General features: G+C 44.1%; 1 protein-coding gene across 2 annotated transcripts in view; it reads right to left on the reverse strand.

The window, feature by feature from the left end:
- Positions 1-8,469: 8,469 nt before the first annotated feature.
- The window catches only part of SH3BGRL2 (SH3 domain binding glutamate rich protein like 2), a 42,717-nt gene continuing 29,359 nt past the window's right edge, over positions 8,470-21,827 (reverse strand). For both annotated transcript variants that reach the window (XM_066994624.1, XM_048052503.2), the window contains exons 3-4: positions 14,204-14,284; positions 8,470-13,072 (exon numbers count right to left, since the gene is read on the reverse strand). In XM_066994624.1, coding sequence (XP_066850725.1) covers positions 14,224-14,284 — 61 coding nt within the window. In that variant the 3' untranslated portion in view covers positions 8,470-13,072; positions 14,204-14,223. The remainder of the gene's footprint in view (positions 13,073-14,203; positions 14,285-21,827) is intronic.

Below are 21,827 nucleotides of genomic sequence, written 5' to 3' on the forward strand. Positions count from 1 at the left end.
TTAAAGGTTATCATTGCCAGTATCGATGTTATTTCTGCTTGCCTTTCCTGCTCTTTCCTTCCTGCTGCTGGTCCTGATGAAGAAGCAGCACCATCCCCAGTAATCTCATCAAAAAGAAGGTCATTCTGTATTGTTCCTAGTTCAGTAATTCACTGTGGTAACAAGACATGGACAATGGCAGTATTTGTAGAGATAGTTAGAAAAAGGAGATTAATTAAAGGTCATTTGAAAAGAAGATGGTCCCATTGCTTTGAAAATAAAATAAAGACCATGCAGCTGTAACCACTCTGGAAGGTTTGCTTCCACTTTTAAAGCAGATGTCTCTGATGTCATTTAATTATGAGTAAACTGGAATAGCTGGATGCTATGGGAAATCCGCTGTAAAGGCAGATGTCAGCCAAATTGTTTCAGTTCGTACAAAGCACTTGTAAACTCCAGAGGGTTATGGCCTCTTTTAGTTAAACCACACAGAGTCTGTAACATACACTGCTTGCTGTTCATTAAATGCTCTTTGTTAAAAGCAGCTTCTCAAGGAATGCTGACATCCGTCTGTTCCCTGGCTCTCTTGTCTTTCCCTCAAGAACATTTCAAGGATGTTCTGCTCTTTTTTGGTAGGTGAATTCAGGCACAACCACATTAGTACTTTACTAGAAACAAGTAGATGTTCAGTCAAACAGAAATTCAGCCTTGTGCAGAGGGATGCATTCATTATGTATTTTTTTGGTGCTGCATTAGGACTTAAAAGCTGGGAATTTTGCTGCTCACCACTGATGCCACAGCTCCTGTCTTGCTTGTGCTCATGCATCGTTTGTTCTGCTGTAAAGATGGTGAAAGTCAGAGTCATTCCCTGCATTATGGGGAAATATTTCTGCATCTGGCAACGGTGGATTTTGCTGCCCAATACGCTTCCTTCGGCCACCTATGTGTTTTACAGATATTTATTTGAAGAAGATAATGATGCACGGGGCCTATTTATGAATCACCTTTGAGATATAGTTACATCAGTAAAAATAAGTATAAAGTTAAATGTTTTCTGAACTTTTTTTATTTTTGAACTTCTTTATTTTTATTGACCAATTTTAGTTTGATTACTGTAATGTAAACCTACAGGTTCAGGGAGAATGTTCTGGAGCATACCTGGGACTTTCAGAGTTTAATAAAAGTTTAATAAAAGGCTTTGGCCTTTTATTTTATGATGAAGTAAGTTCTTTTCTCTAAAATATAACCGCTGCTAAACAACCTAAAGCAGACTTTTTCCCATTTACCTCAATCCTCCAAGACATCCCCTTCACAGTGACTGTATTAAAGTTTGGGTCAACTACAGTAGGATAAGAAGAAAGAAAATACTTCCCTGGAGGTCTGGGAACTATGATAGCTGGTACATCAGAGATGGACATGGGATAATGTACAGTAATTAGCTATTTTTCCCATGGAAGACAGGAAATGGGTCCAGGTTTAGGTACCTGAATTCAGGCAGCTGAACTGAGCCTTCCCTAGGACTCTGCTAGCTGTGATGGAACTTTGGTACCTTGCTCACACATAAGAACATGCATTTAGTTATCTTAATGTGGAGCTAAATTACATTCCTGCCTGTTTATCTGTTTTTTAAACTGAATTGAGAATATAAATAAATAAATAAATAAATAAATAAATAAATAAAAAAAAAAAACCACCACCAACAACAACAAACCAAGCCAAAACAAACAAACAAAAAAACACAATAAAGCCAAAGGATGCATTCAGTATATGGACTGTAACTAATATCAATAGAGTGGTGGTGTATTTATTCAGTGAGAAAGCCAACTGATGAGGTAGAGGGGTTGAGAAGATATTTACAGAATTGCTATGATCTTGATGACACTGCTAATTTTGAAGGGATGTAACTAATATTTAGATATTTAAATAATTGAAAATGGTGCTGTGGCTATGGTTTGCTTTAAAAAAACTTGTATTTTATGTGGCTTGGGTTGTAAGAAAGCACATTCTTGCTTTTCAGATATGTCCATTAGTTGGCCACTTTGTCCAGCCAAGCAAGTGTGCAAGGATACCACTGCAAGCAAGCTTATGCTGTCTGTGAGTTCTTTGAGTCCCTCGATAAGGAGGGATAACAGATTCACAGATTCACAGATTCACCTAGGTTGGAAGAGACCTCAAGATCATCGACAACCTCCGACCTAACACTAAGTACTCCACTAAACCATATCCCTAAGCTCTACATCTAAACGTCTTTTAAAGACCTCAGGGATGGTGACTCCACCACCTCCCTGTTCCAATGCTTAATAACCCTTTCGGTAAAGAAGTACTTCCTAACATCCAACCTACTCCCCTGTCGCAACTTTAGCCCATTCCCCCTCGTCCTGTCACCAGGCACGTAGGAGAACAGACCAACCCCCACCTCTCTACAGCCTCCTTTGTAACTGTAGAGAGCGATGAGGTCGCCCCTGAGCCTCCTCTTCTCCAGGCTCAGCTCCCTCAGCCGCTCCTCGTAACCTTACCCTTCACATTCTGGTGAACTCGTGTCACCCTGTATAATTTCAGTCTGACTGCTCAGAAACTCATCTAGCAGAGGCAACACCTTTTAATGGGCACCTGTCTAATCTCAGCCTAATTTGGTGTCTGACAACAGCTACACTGAAATTCTCCAAGGGGTTTTTCCCATTTCTGTGTGCGTGTACAAGGAGAGGCAGCTCGTGCCTGCTCTTCCTCCTGTCAGGCGAATAAATAGCTGCTTCCCTGGAGAAACCTCTCCTAGGTACGCAGACACCTCTGTGAAGCATTGTCTCTTGTAAAACTTCTGAAAAACTACATTTATTATTAAAAAAAAAAAAGTGTGGTAAATATTTTGCTCTGAATATCATTGCTAATCTGCATTTTAGCCTTTCTTTAATCTATTTCTAGGCAAAGTAGGGATGAGAGTAAGGCTTTATATAACCCTCATGAAAGCATCTGTCAAGAAATGGGAAAGAAATAAGTACGAGAGACTTGTTAATAAAACAGTAAAAATATCCAGAGACAGAGCATTACAAGGAGGGAGCCTGGCATTCTAATTAAACCATCTGCTTTTCCAATTGATTTCCTTTAGCAACCCGCTTAAGCAACAGGGCGTCCTTGCGAGGCACTGAGCTCAGCTTCCCGGACTCGCGTTGCTCAACGTCCTCCTAAGCATGCAGCCTCCTGTCTGCCAGGCCTGATCGATCCGATGGTGCAAAACAGCCCCAAAACGGTGGCTCACCCTTCCCTGGGATCTCTCTGGAGAAGTGGCTCCTGCTCCAGCGAGCGTCGTCCCCCTGAGGTGGTGGCGCTTCTGCCTTGTCCCCACGTCCCCCTCAGCAGGGCTCGTGAAGCCGTACCCAGCAGCCACAAGTCTGGGGGAGTAGGAAGCAGGGCTGAAGTAACCTTCCTCTTTCCATCCACTTCCAAAATATCCCTTGGTCTAAGGACAGCACCCACTGGCTGTTTCGTGCAGTAAAGCCTACATGGCTTTGGATTTGGAGATTTGGAGATTTTGTCCCAGGGCACAAAGGGAAGAATTATGCAATCTCAAAACCTTACGAGAAAGTGACTCCCTGTGCCATCCAGCTCTACAAAAACATCATCATGTGTCCACTCCCCAGTTTATTTTCTACATGTAACAAGCTTTCATTGTAGACAGTTTTATCACTTCTCCACTTGGGCTTGCCTGCAGTTCCCATCACGGTGTGCAGGGTAGGGGGACTGCCGTCATGTGCAACACCACAGGTGTGGGGACGGTGCTCACTGCTCCCGCGTCTCCTTCATCAATCCAACAAAATGCAATAAGCCCCTGGGCATGTCAGCCTTTTGGGGCATCACTTACAGGTCTTCGGAGGTGCTGCTTGCACAAGCAAGTCTCCAGGAGCCTCCCAGCTGCCAAGGGGGCAGCAGCGGAGGCGGCTGACGAGAGTGTTGCGCAGCCGGCGGCACCCAGCATGTTACCTGCCCTCGCTGACCTCAGCCCCGTAAATCCAGAGGGCACAGCTGAAGGCATGGGAAATGCTAATTAAATGCAGAGTTCAATTACAGTCCCTCTAAAAATTTTTATTAGCTCTGTGCGAAACGGGTTACTCATCCTTTTACTATTCTGCTCATGCTCTCCTCATGAGGACACCCTTTTCACGAGTGCTGGAACACAAAGGCATGGGATAATCCACTGATCCCAACAAATCACCCCATTAGGTGCCAGTCTGGCATGACCTGAAGAGGGTGATGAGCTGCTGCACTCATATTCACACACCCTGAACGAAGAGCAGCTCCTTGGCTTCGCGTGACTTCTGATTTGTGTCCTGGTGCAAAGCAACCCTCCCAGCCCAAAGAACTGCAAATAGTCAAAAACGAGCCACCAAAGCTCTCTGGAAATTTCATGAAGTGCTGTTTCAGCCTCTTTGGTTGTTTCCTAATTCTGCAGAAGCTTGGTGCCGGCATAAAACCATGGAGAGGTAGTCTGTCTGTAATAACTTTCATCTTCATCTTAGCTGTGCCAGGAAGAGGAACCTACTGTGAAAACATGTCTCTAAAATTAAAATTAATTTCCCAGGAGCCTCCCTACTTATTTTCTTTAATTTAAAAAGCTGATTTACCTTCCATTAACGGGGGCTTCAGCAATGTGTTCTCTTAATTGTTACAGACATTGTATAGATGGGCGTAAAACACCCAATACAAATAGGTGATGGCAGGACCTCGTAACACCCCCAGCCACTGCTTGAACCAGAGGGACCTCTCCAGCCCCAGAGCCACCTGGTGGCACCATGCTCAACATGTGGTGCAAAGCTTTTTACCTGGATGGTCTTGGTGATGAAACTCACCCTTTGTGGCAGCATGGAAGCAGACAGTCTTTAAAACCAAGCTGAGGTGCAAATCTCCGAATTCATTTTTTGGGGAGACTGGTCGCTGATTTTCCTGTGGTTGATCAGTCATTTGTGACCAGTTTCTTGCTATGTGCTGGTAGGATCAGGTCATTCAAGCTAACAAGGAGTTGCTTTCCCAAAGCTCACTCCTACTCGGAGGTGCTTTCTGCAGCCCCCTACTCAAGATGCCTCTGCTCTCTGGGGTGTTGGCTAACGCTTAGTGAGAGGTGTTTTCTCATAGGTGGTGCTTTGAAAGGGCAATTGATTATCCCAGGAAGAAGATAATCAATGTGTTCCTTACATTTCCATCCACCAAATATCCCCAAACTTCTCACCTACCTTTATTACCTCTCATCTGGTGACGCCAGGTGGATGTGAAGGGAGGTAAACAGGGTAGACCACCAGCACAGGGGTTGTATCTGAAGACATGACCAAGCGTGAAGCAAGGAGAGGCTGGAAAATCCACTAATAAATGTGCTGGAAGTTCACTTAGGGGATTCAGCCGTGACAAGGGAGGTCAGAACAAGCAGAACCAGAGCAATTTTGCAGCTAGTGCAGTGACTTTGGCCTGACATGCAGGAAGACAGGACCGCACCAGGAGCTGGGGGAGAGGCAGCAGTGAGAGCTGGCAAAGGAGCGGGGAGGGGGAGAGCCTGAGCCCCGTGCAGCAAGAGCAGACGGGGTTTGGCTGCTGAAGGAAAGGAGACAGATTTTGAGGAAAGAGAAATAACTTTTAAAAAGATTGTTGGCTACTTAAGATCTTTCCAAGAGCTTTATTTTACTCCTGCAGCTGGTGTAAGTTCAAGGAGCGCATCCCCGTCTATCGATTTTTCTGACACCTTGAATTAATCAAAGGTTAAAGTGTGTCAAGAGAATGTTTAATTCATGTATTTAGCAAGTGCAGTCCTTTCATCTGCCCACACAATATGCCCAGGAAATATGCTAAATGGAAGCATTAGCGCAGTCAGAGCTAAAATAAGAAACTGTTAAATGACAAGGCTTCTGCCAAGATGCTGAAAGCAAATATCAACATCGTCTCTGTTTTTGTTTTATCTCCAATTTACGAATTCTGCTAGCTGAAGCAATTAAAGCGCTCATTCTGGAGTAGCTTCATGGTGCTACTATTGTATGAAGAAGAAATCCTCATCCCAGTGCTTTCCCCTGGACATCGGTGGTGCCCGCAGCCCTCCTGCAGGGCCGGATGCTGCCCATTTCCAAATGCCCCGGCACCTCTCAGCCTCCTCCACTTCCAGGCGATTTCCCACGTGCAGGATTCCTATCGGACCACTGATGAGTTTGGGCTGTGCTCATGTGGTTTCTGGCATTGGTGCCAGGGTGCAGGACATCCGGACCGAGCTGCACACCAGAGGCAGTGAGGGTGGCTCTTCCCCTTCTAAACAAAAGAAGTGAATAGGAGGCAAGTTGGGTGAGCAGGAGGCGCACGGCTCCTTCCTCCTGCCAACAGCAGAACTACCTGCGGGGAACCATACGTACCCATGGCAGGTAATCCAATGGGTACTTGTGCCTGGTAAGGCACGGCACTGGGGTATCAGCTCCCCGCGGGGCAAGCCAGCGGGGGAAGCCATCCCCAGCCCCCTCGCACAGCCTCGCCACGCCATCTGGGTGCCAAAAATAATCCCGAAGTCTTCTCCTGCTGCCGCCACCGATATTTAAATCCTTTCACAAAAAGCGCCCGCCTGCAGGTTGCCTTCTGCCAGCTCCGTTTCACGTCTCGGGCTGTGCCAGCCTGGGCATCCCCTCCTGCAGGGGGGTAAAGCCCCAGGGGGACTTCAAGAGCCAGCAGCGAGGCTCTGCCCTGGCAGCAGGTGATGCCAAAGGGCTCTGCAAAGCCAGCAGGGAGGGTCTGGCAGCGGTTGCACGAGGACAGTTTGGGTACGTTGGCAGAGGTAGCTGAGTTAGAAAGAGCTGGATGCCTCTCCAGGTATAGCTTTAATTAGGGAGTTTATAATTAAATGATGAAAAATGTATATGTGGACACATCAGTATGCCGCTCGTGCCAGGCTTAAAAGTAATTGAGCTTTATTAGTCCTCACATCTGAAAAGCTGATCGGTGCATCATCCGTCTCTGCCTCTTCACACCTACATTCCTCCCTCCCCCCCGTGAAGCACATAAAAAATACGATTGAGAAGAGCTAAAAGGAAAAGACTCAGACCGTTTTCTCTTTGAGGTCCGACCAGTCTTTTCCAACCTAAACGATGATTCTCCAGACACTGTGGCACGGCAGAGCTGTGAGCACCTGGCTGCAGGCCTGGGGGTGTGCAGGGACGGATGCTGCACATGGAGGGACAGGGGCTGGTGTTTGGGTGCTGTGCCATGCAAGTGTGTGGGAAGCGACAGGGCACTGCGCTCCTTGTGGATAAGAATGCGGCACACGTGTTTACAGGGAGGGAGGAAAATCGGCTGCCCCTGAAGTTATCTTGGAAGCACACACAAAAGCCATCAGCCCTGATAATTACCCTTATCCCACCAGAAGGGTGTAAGCATGTAACTAAGGGAAGAGGAGGAGATGGCTGGCAGCTGCTGGAGGAGCAGGATGGACCAGAAAAGAGCTTCTACCTCCAGTAGACCCCATCTGCTCCTGCCCCTTGTCCATAGCCTGGTTTTTCTCTCCTGCACCTGATCCCCCTCTGCGGGTTTCTCTTCCACCAGCACCGGTCTGCACCTTACTCCAGTCAGACAAATGTTGGGTTGGACAGGTGATGGTTGGACCAGATGGTCTCAAAGGTCTTTTCCAACCTTAATGACTCCATGAAAGCTCCAGGTAGGCCCAGGGAAATGAGGCCAAACCTGAGCTTCCATCCATTTGTTTTTTTTGGTTCCCAGGAGACCAACTTGGCCAAGTTTATTTACTGGAGGTCCAGTAATGTGGAGACATCTGGGCTCAGTCCTTGCTTCAGATTAGTTTTACACATCTCAACGTTCATCGATTGTGGTGGATGTGCAAAGAAAGAGTGAGTGCCATTTGGTGAGCATTTTATCTCTCACCACACTTGCTTGCATTCGTTTTGCATCTCAGTTCCTCTGGAGGGAAGAGGAACTATTTCTAAATACAATAAAATAAACTAAACTAACTGCATTATTTCTAAAACACGACTCCTTTGGCTTTTGAATATTGCACAGGGATTTAATGAATCATGACCGGGAGTTCGTGGTTTCCCTGGGAGGTAAGGGGCCTCTCTCAGACACAGATGTGTGCAGCTAGAACTGAAGGGGACGACTGGAAAACACTGCCCAAACACCCCACAGGATCCATCCTTTATTCCCACAGCATTTATTAACTCACCCAAGTACAAACACAGAAGACAAGAAGTCACACTTTTTTTTCTTCTCCCTTCCTGCTGATCCCCTGGGGAGGACCTAGACCCTAACTCCGCAGGTGCCCTGCAGGCCACAGCTCCTGCTAAGCCACCACGGACTGAAGCTGCTCAGCACCATACAGAGCCAGGCTCAGCCTCCGAGGTGCCTGGCTTTGAGGTGCTTTCATCTGCCGACGAACCGGGCTGGCACCAGAGGGAGCTGCAGCAAGGAGAAAGACCTGGATTTTGTCACCATTTCCTGTGGCACAAACAACACCGCCCGAACGTCTTGTCTGAGTAACATTTTTTATTCGATGAACACGGCTTGAACACATAATTTAAGACTCCACGCGTACACAGTCTGGGATGCAGCGTGCTCCCTCCCCCGCCGAGATACGAAACATTGAGGCTGGGGAGGGGAACACCAGGTCTGCATCTGCCGCGTCACGGGGACGTCAGGAATGGTTGGGAGAAGCTCTGAGCACAGGTCTGCGCAGGACGGGACGAAGCACGTTAGGAAGAGGCAAAGAAGGGAGTGCGCTGGATCTGCCCGGGCTGAAGGGATGCTCCCGGGAAGCTGTTCTCTGTTTCCCCTCCCAGATCCCTTAGGGAGCGAAGGCCAGGCCGTGCTGCGGGGGGAGTGGTGTGATTTCACGTAAGATGCCACAAGCCAAAGGGCCGGTGTGAGGACCGCTGCTGAGGGTGCTGCAAACGAGACACTTAACCCTGTGTCTGCCACTCCTGCTCACCGCACAGGGCGGGTACCCGGGGGTCCCTCCTCCTCGCGCCGTGCACGTGAGGATCCAGTGAAACCGGTGGACAAGTCCCCTAAGTCTGACGGGATTTGGCACTAGCTGGTGAAGACCCCGCTCTTACACTGCTGTGAAGCAGTTCTCGTGCCTCAAATCTCAGGCTCCTACTTCGGAAGCACGGTAGTCCAAGAATAACTGGACTCCCTGAATAAACGGCCTGACTGGGGGCAGGGGCAGGGAGGGATGACCAAGAAATCTGCTGAGAGCTTGGCAACTCCATTTCAGTGATGGCACTTGGGCCGCTCAACACCTGAATAAGATGGCTATTTTAAAGCATAAAGATGGATTTAGGGGCTTTTTACTCCATGTCCACTTCCTTGGAAGGTTTGATTATAAACAGTCAATAAAATAATAAAAGAGAGAAAGCCATACTAAGAAAAATCAAGAGTTTAGAAGACTCAGCAAAAACTGTTTCTGCCCTACAAAGCGCGTGTCTTTTGACTCACCAACATCAGTTTACTGCATTATTAAAAAAAATAGTAATAATAGAAACTACCTCTTTCTGAGTTCAAAGTCAAGCACATCTGAGAAGATCCTGCGCTACTCCTGCGCCAGTCCTCCTTCTGGCAAGGCACTATCCAGTGGTGTGTGGCACCAACAAGAACATCTCTGTCAAAGCCACTGGTACAGTGAGCGCGTGGGCGCACATAAGCCCAGGCAGCAACTTTAGCTAGGTACAAAGATTAAAATTTAATTCACACTGCTCTCCCTTCTAAAGAGCGGGGTATGTACAAATCTTAACTAAAAATTGGGATCATTTGGTTCTCAAGCACACCTTTATACCAAGTATTTTACACAACGTTAGGAATATGCTATTTCTTTCAATAAATGGCTCGTTTCCACAGAACTTTTCTGTTACCCGAACATTTCATTATTACAAAACTGGTTAAAAAATTCCAGATCATCTTGTGTAACAAACTAGAACTCTGCTTGGTTTCATTACAAAAATAAGGCTGTTCCACAACAGACACAATTCACGCTCAAGCAACATGTAGACTCTTTTTTTTAAGCTAGCCACGTACAATTCAAAAGCAAACACTCCGTCGGACTTCCACTGCCGATCCATGCGAGCAAGCAGGATGTGCTTGGAGCTAGTGCTGTCCTCCGCACGGCCAATGTCACCCACATGCATGCTCTGAAACACGTCACTGTTGCCCAACAGCTGCAGCAGAACTTGCTCTCCACTGAACTGGAGACTTCAATTTTACGACTATCAAAATTCAAGAGGAGTTTTGTGAAACTAATTTCATCCCTGGAGAAATCAGTGTGATTTTGCCTTCCGCATCAGTAAGCCTGGGATTCCACCCAGGATTACTCCAGCGGATACACTTACCCACTTATGTGAGTTTTTCGAAACTGGGACTTCAGGCAGTTTTCTAAGTTTACAACGTTATCAAGTACATGATAAATCCAGGATGGCTTCTCTGTAATTAACTGCATAATCATGTAAATTTGTATCTGTATTCTTTTTCAAAGTTAAATATTTTTCTTTAACTTTTTTTTTTAGGAATATTATATATAACCTGTTAATGTACAGCTCCACCTCCTGTCACATTCCCTTCCTAGAGTGAGGTTCAAGTCTCATCAAAGTATGGGAATGGTGACAAGAATATCACAATAACTTACTACATACAACATACTTCCTAAAAATGCATATACATATACTTGTATACACATACATACACACATATATATGCACATTATCAACTCCCATTAAGGAGTCCTCTAGAGAAGGTGCTCTAACGAAGATTTTGACTAGTAAATGCAACCATGGACTTGAAATCTGTGCGTGCTCTTGCTCCATCTAGTTCCTTTAACTGAGTTGAGGAGGCACCAGAGGATCTGAAGGGAAATTGATCGGTGGATGGACATCTTTTAAAACTTAACATCTCCTTTTTCAAAGCTTTCTTGCCTTTATACTAAAGGGAAAATTCATATAGGTATTCCCTTTATACTAAAGAAAAAAGTCAACTAAGCAGCTTGTAGCTGAGACAACACCAACAGGAAGGTAACCTGTTCTTTACCCCAGAAACTAGTAGTCATGAACACTGCTCATGTCATACCTCTTAGTCTTGAGTCAGCTCTTGTCCAAAATCTGAGAGGCAACAGCTCACCTGTTGTTCAGCATCTTTGGCAGGGACTTGGATGGTGACCTAGCATGTACCCTCAGCAAATCTGCGAACAAGGCTGAACTTGGGAGAGTGGTTGATAACAGCTGACAAAGCTTCAGTCCAGAGGATCTCAATAGCCAGGAAGGCTGGGACAACAGAAACCTCATGAAGTTTGAAAAGGGCAAGTGCAAAGCTCTGTCCTTGGGGGTGGTGAGGCATCAGTAAAGGTTGGGAAGTGACTGACAGAGTAATACCCTTGCTGAAAGGGACTGGGGTTTTGGTGAAAGCCAGGCTGGTCATAAACCAGCAGTGCACTTGCTTCAAAGAGGGGGAAAATGCAGTGGACTATCTCAAGACAAGTGTGGCCTGCAGGCTGAGCAAAGTTGTTATCCCCCTCTACTCAGATGAGGCCACATCCAAAATACTGCGCCCACTTTGGGGACCTTTCTCCAGTTCAAGAGGGATGTGAGGAAACTGGAGAGAGTAGCCCTCTACCACACCAAAGCAGCCAGGTTCCTAAAGCAGAACCTACAAACAGAACTTAATGAAGCTATTCTTGTTTAGTCTGGCACAAGAAGGCTAAGAGGTGATCTAATAATACCCTACAACTATCTTGAGGGCACAAAAAGGATGGTGCCAAACTCTTCCTGTGAGTGACAGAAAATATAGGAAAGGCAACAGCCACAGATTACAACCTGGGAGTGCATGCTTGACACTAGGAGAGTACTGCAGCATCAGCACAGGTTACAAGATCTCCACCTCTGGATGTTTCTAACACACTGCTAAACAACCTCACAACTGACCTCAGCTAGTGTTGGTGTCAGCCCTGTTTTTGACAAGGCTGGACCAGATGATCTCCAGTTGTCCTTTCCAACTAACCTGACTAGGATGCCACGGTTACTCATTTTAATAGAACATGTGATTTGTTACACAGACAGAGCTGCTTTCTGACACTTTTTACAAGCAGCTGGGCTTCCTTCAAGCCACAGTCAGAGGCTTGGCATTGCAAAGAAGCTTTCCCACATAATTGGTTGTCCTTCTGACTTTCTTGTGTCTAATGGTGGAGCTGTGTTTTATTAAAAATTGACTCAAAGTTTTGGCAAAAATTCATTTTAAGACAGTCCAATTACAAAGTTCCAATTTTGGGCGTTAAGTCCTTCTCAGTAAAGAAATACCAATGTAATCTTTAGCTATAAGACCTCTTCTGACCTACCAAGTATAAGTCCACCAAGTGTTTTCACCTGCCTTTCACCTTCATTTGGAAAAGGAACCATGTCAAAATATTTCACTTTGGCACCCCCTCCACAATAACAACTGTTTTCAAACAACCAGTTGGAATGTGCATCATGAGGCAAATCAAGGTTTCATGAAAAAGGTTAGCAACCCGTGTTTCTTACAATAAACATGATCTAGCATAAACATAACAATAAATAAATGTATAGCAAAAATACGGCAGTTATTGGCTTGGACTGAGATCTTAAGATCAACAGTTTTTTCCCTCTGAATGATAGCTAGCACAAAAATTCTAATAATCACCAGCACTTTAACTGTCATGACGAGCTAACTTCAACAACAGTAGCTGGAAGGATTAAAAAAGGTAAGGAACCTGACTGTGAGTATACCGATGAATGACAGAGCCCCACACTTCCACTTCGTATCTTTAAACATGTGTCTATTAGAATATCAGTGCCAGCTGCAAAAGCAATCCAAAGACAAAAGTGAAACACCAACAATGAATATTTTAAAAAGGAAGATCAGTAGCCCAGACTTAATCCTATTCCATATACATGTTATTAACTCCATATTGTTGGAGAGCACCGTCTCATGGCAAGCAGACTACTACTAAGGATGCGTGTTTGCTCTATCACAGTGATCCATAAGTGAAGCTGTCGTGTGCTGAAGAACAGGGTCATTCATCCAGAAGATGCGGTTGTTGATAGTTCAGATAGGTTTTTTAGGGTTACGACTCCTATTTAAAAGAAAAATAAGAATAAATAAAAAAAGATCATTAATGCTATGAATACATTTTCATCTTCTGCATCTGTGACTTTCACACATTCACATAGCAGCTAAGGACACATCCCTCTGCAAGAGTACCAGACTGGTGCAGCAACGTGGCCAAGTTTGTACAGACAACCCTCCAGGACTACAGCAGATTCTTTCCAAGGAACACAGATGCACAGAAGTTGCTACTTCTGACTGCAGCAGAACAGCACCTTTTTCTTAGGACTAATTGTTCAAGCACCAAAGCAAGGCAGACTGCAAAAATAACCTGTTTTTGTGGTTCCCTGCTGACTTTCCTTCCTACTCCTCTTCCCCAGGGGATCCAGAAATAAATGAATTGCTGGCAGAAGTAACTCTCTAGATAGCCAAGAACTACCATCTAGGCCTGAAACAGCACTGCTACCCAACATAGCTATACCTACAGTAGCAAAGGGAAAAAAATAATCTCCTACGTGTCTGATCTACTGCCCAAAGGGGCACCATACAGCCTCTTGAACAAGTGTCCAGGATCATTCAGGCTTCCATACGGCAATAAAAGCTCATCTATTTCACTGTCCTCGCAGAAAGATGTTAACTGGCTTAATTTCAAATTCTTTTCTGATTTGCATATATGTATTCTTTAAAATTTAATTCTTATCCAAAAAGTTGCTGCAACTCCTGTCTGCTCCATCATTTCAGCATTTAAAAAAATAATACTGCATAATGAACAAATGCTGTCCTGGTTGGGCCACTAAACCAGGCTGGTCCAGCATGATCGTATTTTGGTGACACAAACTCTGGATATTCCAGTGATTGAGACCCTAGCTCTGTCCTGTTAAGTATGTCAGTTGCTTTCAATTTACTATAATGTGCAGCAAAATGTACTCATTAAACATTATTTACCTGCAGTCTCAACTTACCTCATGTATATGCTTAGTGTCACTTTGCTTTACAAAATGCTTTACGTTGCAATTGTTTCAGTTACCTCATTAACATGATATTGATATGTACGGACAGCTATAGTGCATAGCTGGTCACAGTGAGTTCATTCAGTTCAAGGACAGCTCAGTCTCAATATTTCAAGAATCCCATGAAAAGCCTGCCATATGACACTGACCTTTGATGCTAAATTAGGTTTCAGTCCAAGAAAGGAGAAGACAGTGTTGCTCTCCTTTGATTCAAAAAAGCCATCATAATCCTAGAGGGGAAAAAAAAAAGATGAGAACATTTGTATTCAGGTTTTCCTGCTTGATCTTCCCACATCATGTGTCAGAGTAAAGGGTGATATGCAATAATGCTCAGGAAAATACTGGTACTTACCTGCATTGTCCTATGCAAACCTAACAGCTATTCTAAAAGGTAGTAATATCAGCAACTCTGATGGCAAAGTAAAACATGTAGATGCTTTAATTAAAACACCTTTCACTACTTTATTTGACAGAAAAATATAAACATGGATTTGCATGAACAAGAAATCTATTGTGGGAATATTTTAAAGGTAGTTAAGTGCCAAACAATGCAAGTAAGTTTCCAATGACGTTTTCAACTTGCATTTTAGCGCACAAAATACTAACATGGAAACCTCTAAGGAGAAATTCTAAGGCAACTGAACTCCATAGTTCTCCTGTGGTGGAACAGAAGACTTCATTACTACTCTATCCTTTGAAATCAGCAAGCATATCTCAGCCTTGGACAACCACATACTTAAATATAAAATATTACCATAAGGAATCTTGTTTTATAGATTTTTTTTTTTTAAAAAAGCTTTATTATCACAATTGTCCCCTTTGTGTTTTAACTGCTTAAGAACAGGTTTTGATCTCAAAGTGTTACTACTACTTTTATCAATTTGTTTATTGCACTGGACACTTGCTACTCTTCTATCACCAGATGAGCTGACGGTTTTCGGTTTTGAAGGTGAAACGATGAAAACAGAGCACTGTTTAGCAAATGGATTTGGCACACAGTGAGAAGCCAGGAAGTTACGGATTCTCTTAGTGGTTTGGTAAATATTTCCTCTATGACCACCAGCAAACAATAAAGCACCCAGCTCAGATTCCTTTTCTCCTCCACATAACCATAAAGTGGAAATATTAATCCCTATTTAACCACTTCTGACATGTAAAATACTCTGTAAATGTTGGGAAATTTCAGGTGTGTTCACCATTACATAGCAATTATCCCTAAACATCTAAGATTAGTAGTTATGCTTAACTTAAAAGCATTCAACAAGAGATAATTCTTTAAATACGGACTATGCACATACATGCTTTCAATACAGAACAGTAACAGGTAGTCCCTGTGCCTCCACATACCTTCCACCTGCGTAACAGTTGTTCACAATGCCCCTGACCCCTAAAGTCAGCACTTCTTTGGCTCCTATCCTCTGATCTTGTTGCTTTTTGAGAGCTCATTTCTCATTGTTAAAGTGTAAGGTGCCTTCCCTGAAATTGGATCTCAATTTTCCCCTAGTAGCAACTGCTTTGCCCGCTTGTCTCCTTCCACTTCTGCTTTTGAAAGGAAAGTGTGTGCTTGCAGATAGAGACTTTACCTCCCTCCGTTCTCTATTTTTCCTTCCACCAACCTAAAATAAAAGATCATTCAGACAGAAAATACACAGTCACCATTGCAACTCCCACAAGATCCATTATCATCCCGCAGATGCACAGAATTTCTCTCAAAACCTTTATGGTGCACTAGCCAAAGCCACTTTCCTAGCACTTCCACACTGGCGTACTGCTCCACCGGTGTGAACGCCACTGTCCCAGCAAAGTGTCACTTTGCAGCTGCAGTCAGTCAAGTACCTTGAGCCTAGAAAAAGCCATACTTCGTGCTACGTGCTTTCCCAGTCCAAAGTCTATATGAAAGCCATCTGCTCTCAAAGATGCAGAGAGGTCAGCAGAAGCCCGTGGTGTTCATAAGGCCTCAGATGTATTAGCTGACATAACCAGAAGGAGCAAACCTTAAGATGACTTTTTGCCATTGCCTTCTTAAAAGATGGCATGTTGCTTTGCTATACCCGGGTGGCAGGCCAGTATTCCAAGACTTCGTCTACTGCGCCCTTCAATATAGGCTGAGAGAGAGCACATGCACTTCTTCTGTCTGTTTTTCAGTTCCATGTTTTTTTCCAAGCGTGATGCCTAATTTCCAGTGAACGCCACCTACTCACTTTGCTTTACAGGAAGAGTTAAGTTTATTTGCTTTCACTGCCAGGGGAATGAAGCATTTGTAGGAATAAAGCCGCTCTGGAGCAAAGGAAGGTAGAATCTCCTGCAATGATCAGCTGCATGGACAGGAAAACAGGCTTTGCAGACGGATGCCGCTTATCATTATGAGCACAGAACTATCACTATTTCATTTTAAAATGCCAACATGTAAAGATATTAGACACAGTTTTAAGCTCCCTCTTTGTTAATTTTAGGTGTGGTCCATTCTGCCTAGCTTTGAAATTAAACATACAATTAAACAGAGGAAACAGACATATTTACATCAATTAAAATCATTAAAGGTGATGAACTGATGCTAATTTCTAATTTAACATAAATTCACACATAAACTGAACATAATTAACATAAATTAATTGCCGCAAAGTAAATCCAAATAAAACAGGCAGGCCATAGCAAAAACTGAACCAGTACTGGAAGCAACCCAAACAATGTCATGGGGCTGAAAAGAGAACTACGTGCTCATTAAATACCTAAATGAGTAATAAATTCAGCAATGATGCAGTAGTAAATGAGTAGTAAATTCAGCAATACTGAAGCTCTGCCACAAGGTGTTCAATTAAGCCCTTGATCTCTAAGAACAAGACCTGAAAACTGCACGGCTGCTGTTAAATCTGAGGAAGATGCAGCCTGGCTTTGCTACAGCAGACGAAAAGCCATGAGGGACATGAGCTAGATAAGCAACCACATGTGAAGACAGCGCCTGATCTGAGAAATAACCTTGTTTTTCTCCACTGGGTTCATCTACAGGTGCGTCACACTATTGTGCAGCTGAAGGTAGGGCAGCACTGGACAAGTACAACCCACAGAAGACAGAGAAGAACCCTTCTAGTATCAGGGCAGGTTCAAATTGGTTTAAGCTGCTCATTACAACCCAGCAAACCATAAGCAGCCACCCAGGCAGCTATTGCAAGTATTTCTGCAGCAGCATGGCTCAAGACAGACATCATTTTCAATGCCCACCAAGAGCACCCTTTCCTCTGAAGAACACACGCAGTTCTCCTGAATCCCCTGTGACCTGTTTGTCCCAGCAGTGTCCGAGAGAAGACTCTGCTCGGGTGAGCCATCACCTCACATCACCGTTCTCGAGCTCTGTTTTGTTTCTTAATTAAGAAAAACAGGATAGGGACTCACAACTGGAAAATGGCATGCTAAGAAGCAGAGCTGCATTTCTTGCTCTGACAATGGCTTTGTGACTCTGCACCAGTATCTGTGAACATGTGCTTACCTTAACCTCCGTAAAGTAATCATTAAAAGCTTTCTGCAAGTGCTAGTTATATCAACTTTTACTTCCAGAAGTGCTCATAGTTTTTTTTTCCACATTTTTGCAGACAGGATCAAAGCTGGATTAACTTACTGAAAGAAACCTGAAGGTTAAACAATGAGCTTAACTAAGAGCATGATGGAAAGAGCACAAACCCCAAGCTATTCAGTCATTCCGAAATTCTAACAACCAGAAGAGATGATCAGCTAGAAGAAACTTCCCCCATGCTTTGAAATATCTGCATTACAAAACATACTAAAATGCTATTGACACTGTCATGCTTTAATGCGGGGTGGAGAGAAGCATCTTACTTTTAAATAAAGCAGCAGTAAAATTGCAAATCGAGTTTTCCTGTTAATCGCTGCAATGAAAACATATGATCCCAAAATATTCAAATATGAAAAAAAAAAATTAAAATGTATAATAGCCCTATAAAATTTGAGGAAAATATACTTTAGTACGGTAGTTTCTTAAGAGATTTTTGAGAAACATGGATCTCTGGTACCACAACCACAAGGACTCATCAATCTTCCTTTGGTGTGTGGTAGGAGTTGGGCACCACTGTCTTTCTGGGTAACACATGCAAGGTGCCCGATGTCCCAAACACATCCCACCTTTGGCCTTACCTTTATAAGCAGAGAAGGTCTTCACAGATCTGGGCCACGTGCAAAGACACTAACTCAATGGGTGGGGATATGAAAATCCTCGTCTCACATAACAAACACCCTACTGCTGACAGAGTGCAGGGGCTGAGGAAGGCAAATGGTGCCGTGCTCAGAGGAAGCTGGGAGCTTCATACACAGGCAGGACCCCAGCCCACTTGCAAGCCAAGAGCTTCCCCTTGAAAAGTCTCCACGGGGCACTGCCTCGCGCAGAGGAAGGCCACCACCAACCCCTGCTTATGGCAAGGCAGCGGTCCCCTGGTTCTGCACCAGGTTTCGCTGCCAGCAGCGAGTTACTGCAGTCCCCTTGCCACGGCACCAAGCAGCTCTACCAAGCCCGCAGGCGCTGGGGATTCGCTGGGCCCAGCAGAGCAGCGCCGTCTCGCCCCTGGAGGCGTTGAGAAAGCAGCTGTTAGCCTAAAAATACACGAGTGTGGCAAATTGCCACCCACTGCACCACTTCAAAAGGCAATCCTGCGCACAAACATCATTTTTACCGTGTCGCTTTAAATTATGATCCCTGGTGCCTTCCAGAGCTGCTAATTACACATTATTAACATACAAAATCCTGGCAAACTCGGTAGCTGATTAAGGCTAATAAAACAAAGGGGACAGTGGACATGAATCATCAGTGACGCAGGGATGCTCAATCCCTCTGGAGAAGTTGAAAAGCCACAAAAAAAAAATACAGGTGATAAATCACAAAGATGAAGGTATGAAAGGTTACAGAGAATGATAAATGCCAGTTAGGATAAAAAATACATCTCGGGATGGTTTGAGGGGACAGAGAAGCGACAGAACTATAAATAAGGTGAGTAAAAAGCTATTTCTAATTAGAAAATGCTTCTTAACAGGATACCAACCACCTGACTGCTTTAGACCTGGCTCCTCACCCTTAAAGGCAGCAGCAGCTTGATCACCACGCTGTCTGAGCAAGACACAGCCCCTGTTTTACCAGCAGAATGGTTACAGCATGAAAGGTGCTGTGAGAGCTGCTGGGGAACAACTTAGCTGACCTAAGGAGCTCTCATTTTATGGAAAATAAACACAGCTAACTACTGAAATTTCAACAGCTCACCTTCGGAGCCAAGCAAAATCTTGCTGGCCTTGCATAAAGCAACATAAAGTTCGTCTTTGCTTTCCCTGCTCCTGCTGAGTGGTTCTTAACCAGACCAGAGGCAGACCGTGGCTGAAAAGGTTTTCGGAAGCAAAGTCACCCCAGGTGGTAATGGGAGGAAGGCTGCAAAGCTCGCTGTGGCAGCAGGACGGTCGGAGCTAGATGCAGAGCTCAGTGGGCTCATTGCAGAAGCGTGCTAGGCATGCTAAATGTTTATGTGGCTTTACCAGAAGGCTGTGGTTCATGGAAGAGGAATGTAATAAGAATTATTAAATAAGCTGAAGTGATATACTTGCTTCAGAAAAATAGCTAGAGTCAGAGAGTACTCAATGGAAGTATTTTATATGCCTGACTTCTTTGTAGTCTGTTCTAGGCTCATGCTTATGGCCACTACCAGGACAGATCTGGGCTAGGTGGACCTTCAGCCTCACACAGTTACGGCTATGGGTGTTATCTTAAGTTGTATGTTAAACAAAGTTTTCTAACAATCAGCAAAGTCAAGTGATACTGTTCATTTCATTTTCTGGTAAAAGAAAAATGCATAGCAAGCCTCACACTTACATAGCTTTGTTTTCAAAATCTGAATCCTTGCAGTTTATCCTGAAAATCAAAGATGTGGTTGCTTTGCTCCTCTATACAACCAGATTAATCGAAAGCAGGAGAACTCTCTTAATATCTAGATCATGCAGAAATCCCAACAGCCATCCACTGCCCAAGTGCTACAGTGAGGTAAGAGCAGCTGAGTCTTTGAGATGGTGGACATACATTCTGGGAATCTGGATTTAATGCCTTATGACACAAATGCCTTATGCCATCCTGGCATTTACATGGGTTTTATGCCAATTTATCCAGTAGGAAGCTGCTGGTCCTTGGGAATCCTCCCTTCCTTCGAAATGCCACTTCCAAGGTAGTTCTCCTCCAGCAGCAAGTGCCAAGTTGTTCACAAAGATCAACTTGGCTCCAGTGGTAGCAGGAGCTTGACTGTGATGTGGAGTCTTTAAGTGTGCTGCATGCCTAGTGCTGGCCGACCAGATCGCTGTAGTGATGTGGTTGCAGGCATCGCCATAAATAATTTGGCTCACTGTTTTGTTAAGCAGGTACACTGAGACTTTAGTAAATAAACACTGGCAGTGCTGGGAGAAACTATTTGCTGCACACCAAAGTTAAAACTGCCAGTACTGCAGACCAGCATAAATAATTGTTTGTGCTTCAAGGATAATAACAGAGTGATGACACTGGGTCAAAGTAAACCATTAACACAAAGCAGATTTCATTTGCCAGTTAGCAATTATACAGATACTGCCTGCACACTGCTGCAACTCGGAGTAGGAGCACATTTTACCTGATGACATTTCAGACAGTGACTGTGAGTAAAATTCCTCCCAGGAAGTTTCTTTAAAAGAGCAGGCTGGCTTTGTTCGTGTTTGCTTTTAACTCGTAAGAAGAGAAAGAGTGAGCTTGTTAAACATCTCAGACAAATCCTCATTGTTTATCAGGTGCTTGCCACACAAAGAAGCAGAAAAACAAGCAACCTGCCCAAATGCAGCTCGACTGCTTTTTATATAGATTTTTAAAAAAATGTACTAATTATCGTACAGCACTTAAAGAGAAATCTATTGCCATGCTTTTTTAATTTGTTTCTCTTCAGCAATCATTTTTAATGTATGATTACGATCTCTCCATTATTTTAAAAAGGGCAAGGTAATTGCTCTTACAAGAAATAATGGCGAACTCGTAATTTAAATGCACTGAACGAGCACTCTGCTGCTGCCTGAGTTAATGCTGGATGCCAATGAGAACGAGCTGTTAGCATCCTTCCTGAAAAGGGCAGTTGAGTTCGCTGGGACAGATGACATTCATTCACTGATCTGATTAGGATTACAATGGAAAGCCTTACTCAGCACAGCTCTCCTTGAAGAACGAGTGCGTGTGCATGGGTGCGAGCCTGTTTTCAATATTACAGATACACAAAAATAAGAAGATCTCGTCTACACGACACAGGACGGCCAAAACATAACACAGCTTTCCATTAGCTAACCTTCTGATAAGATCTCTGGACAGGATTTTTAAAGAGCTTAGGTAATTCATTCCACAAAGCAACCTGCTACTCTTCTCCTAAGGGCTAGATGATTATTTCCCCTCTGTCTTCTGCATTCCTTGCTTGAGAAACAGCTTCATCAGGAAGACAAACAGCTCTATGCCACTGTCCCCAGGTCACTCGCATTCAGCCTAGGGTCTGTGGATGCGCAACTGCAAAAGGTGACCAAGAACGATTTCAACAAACAACCTAAACTGACCATACGAGGAAATTCTAGCTCTAATGGAAAAATTAATTTATCAAGAAAGTTTCAGCATAATCACTCATTAATCTAAATAGACAGTATATGATCCTTGAGGAATTCACACTAACTTGTATCTAGTGAGATTATCTCTCTTCTAAAGGCAGAGTGGGACCACCAAAATGCTGAGTGAGT

The sequence above is a fragment of the Anser cygnoides genome, chromosome 3 (genome assembly GCF_040182565.1).
Source record: "Anser cygnoides isolate HZ-2024a breed goose chromosome 3, Taihu_goose_T2T_genome, whole genome shotgun sequence".
In the NCBI taxonomy this organism is placed as follows: Eukaryota; Metazoa; Chordata; class Aves; order Anseriformes; family Anatidae; genus Anser; species Anser cygnoides.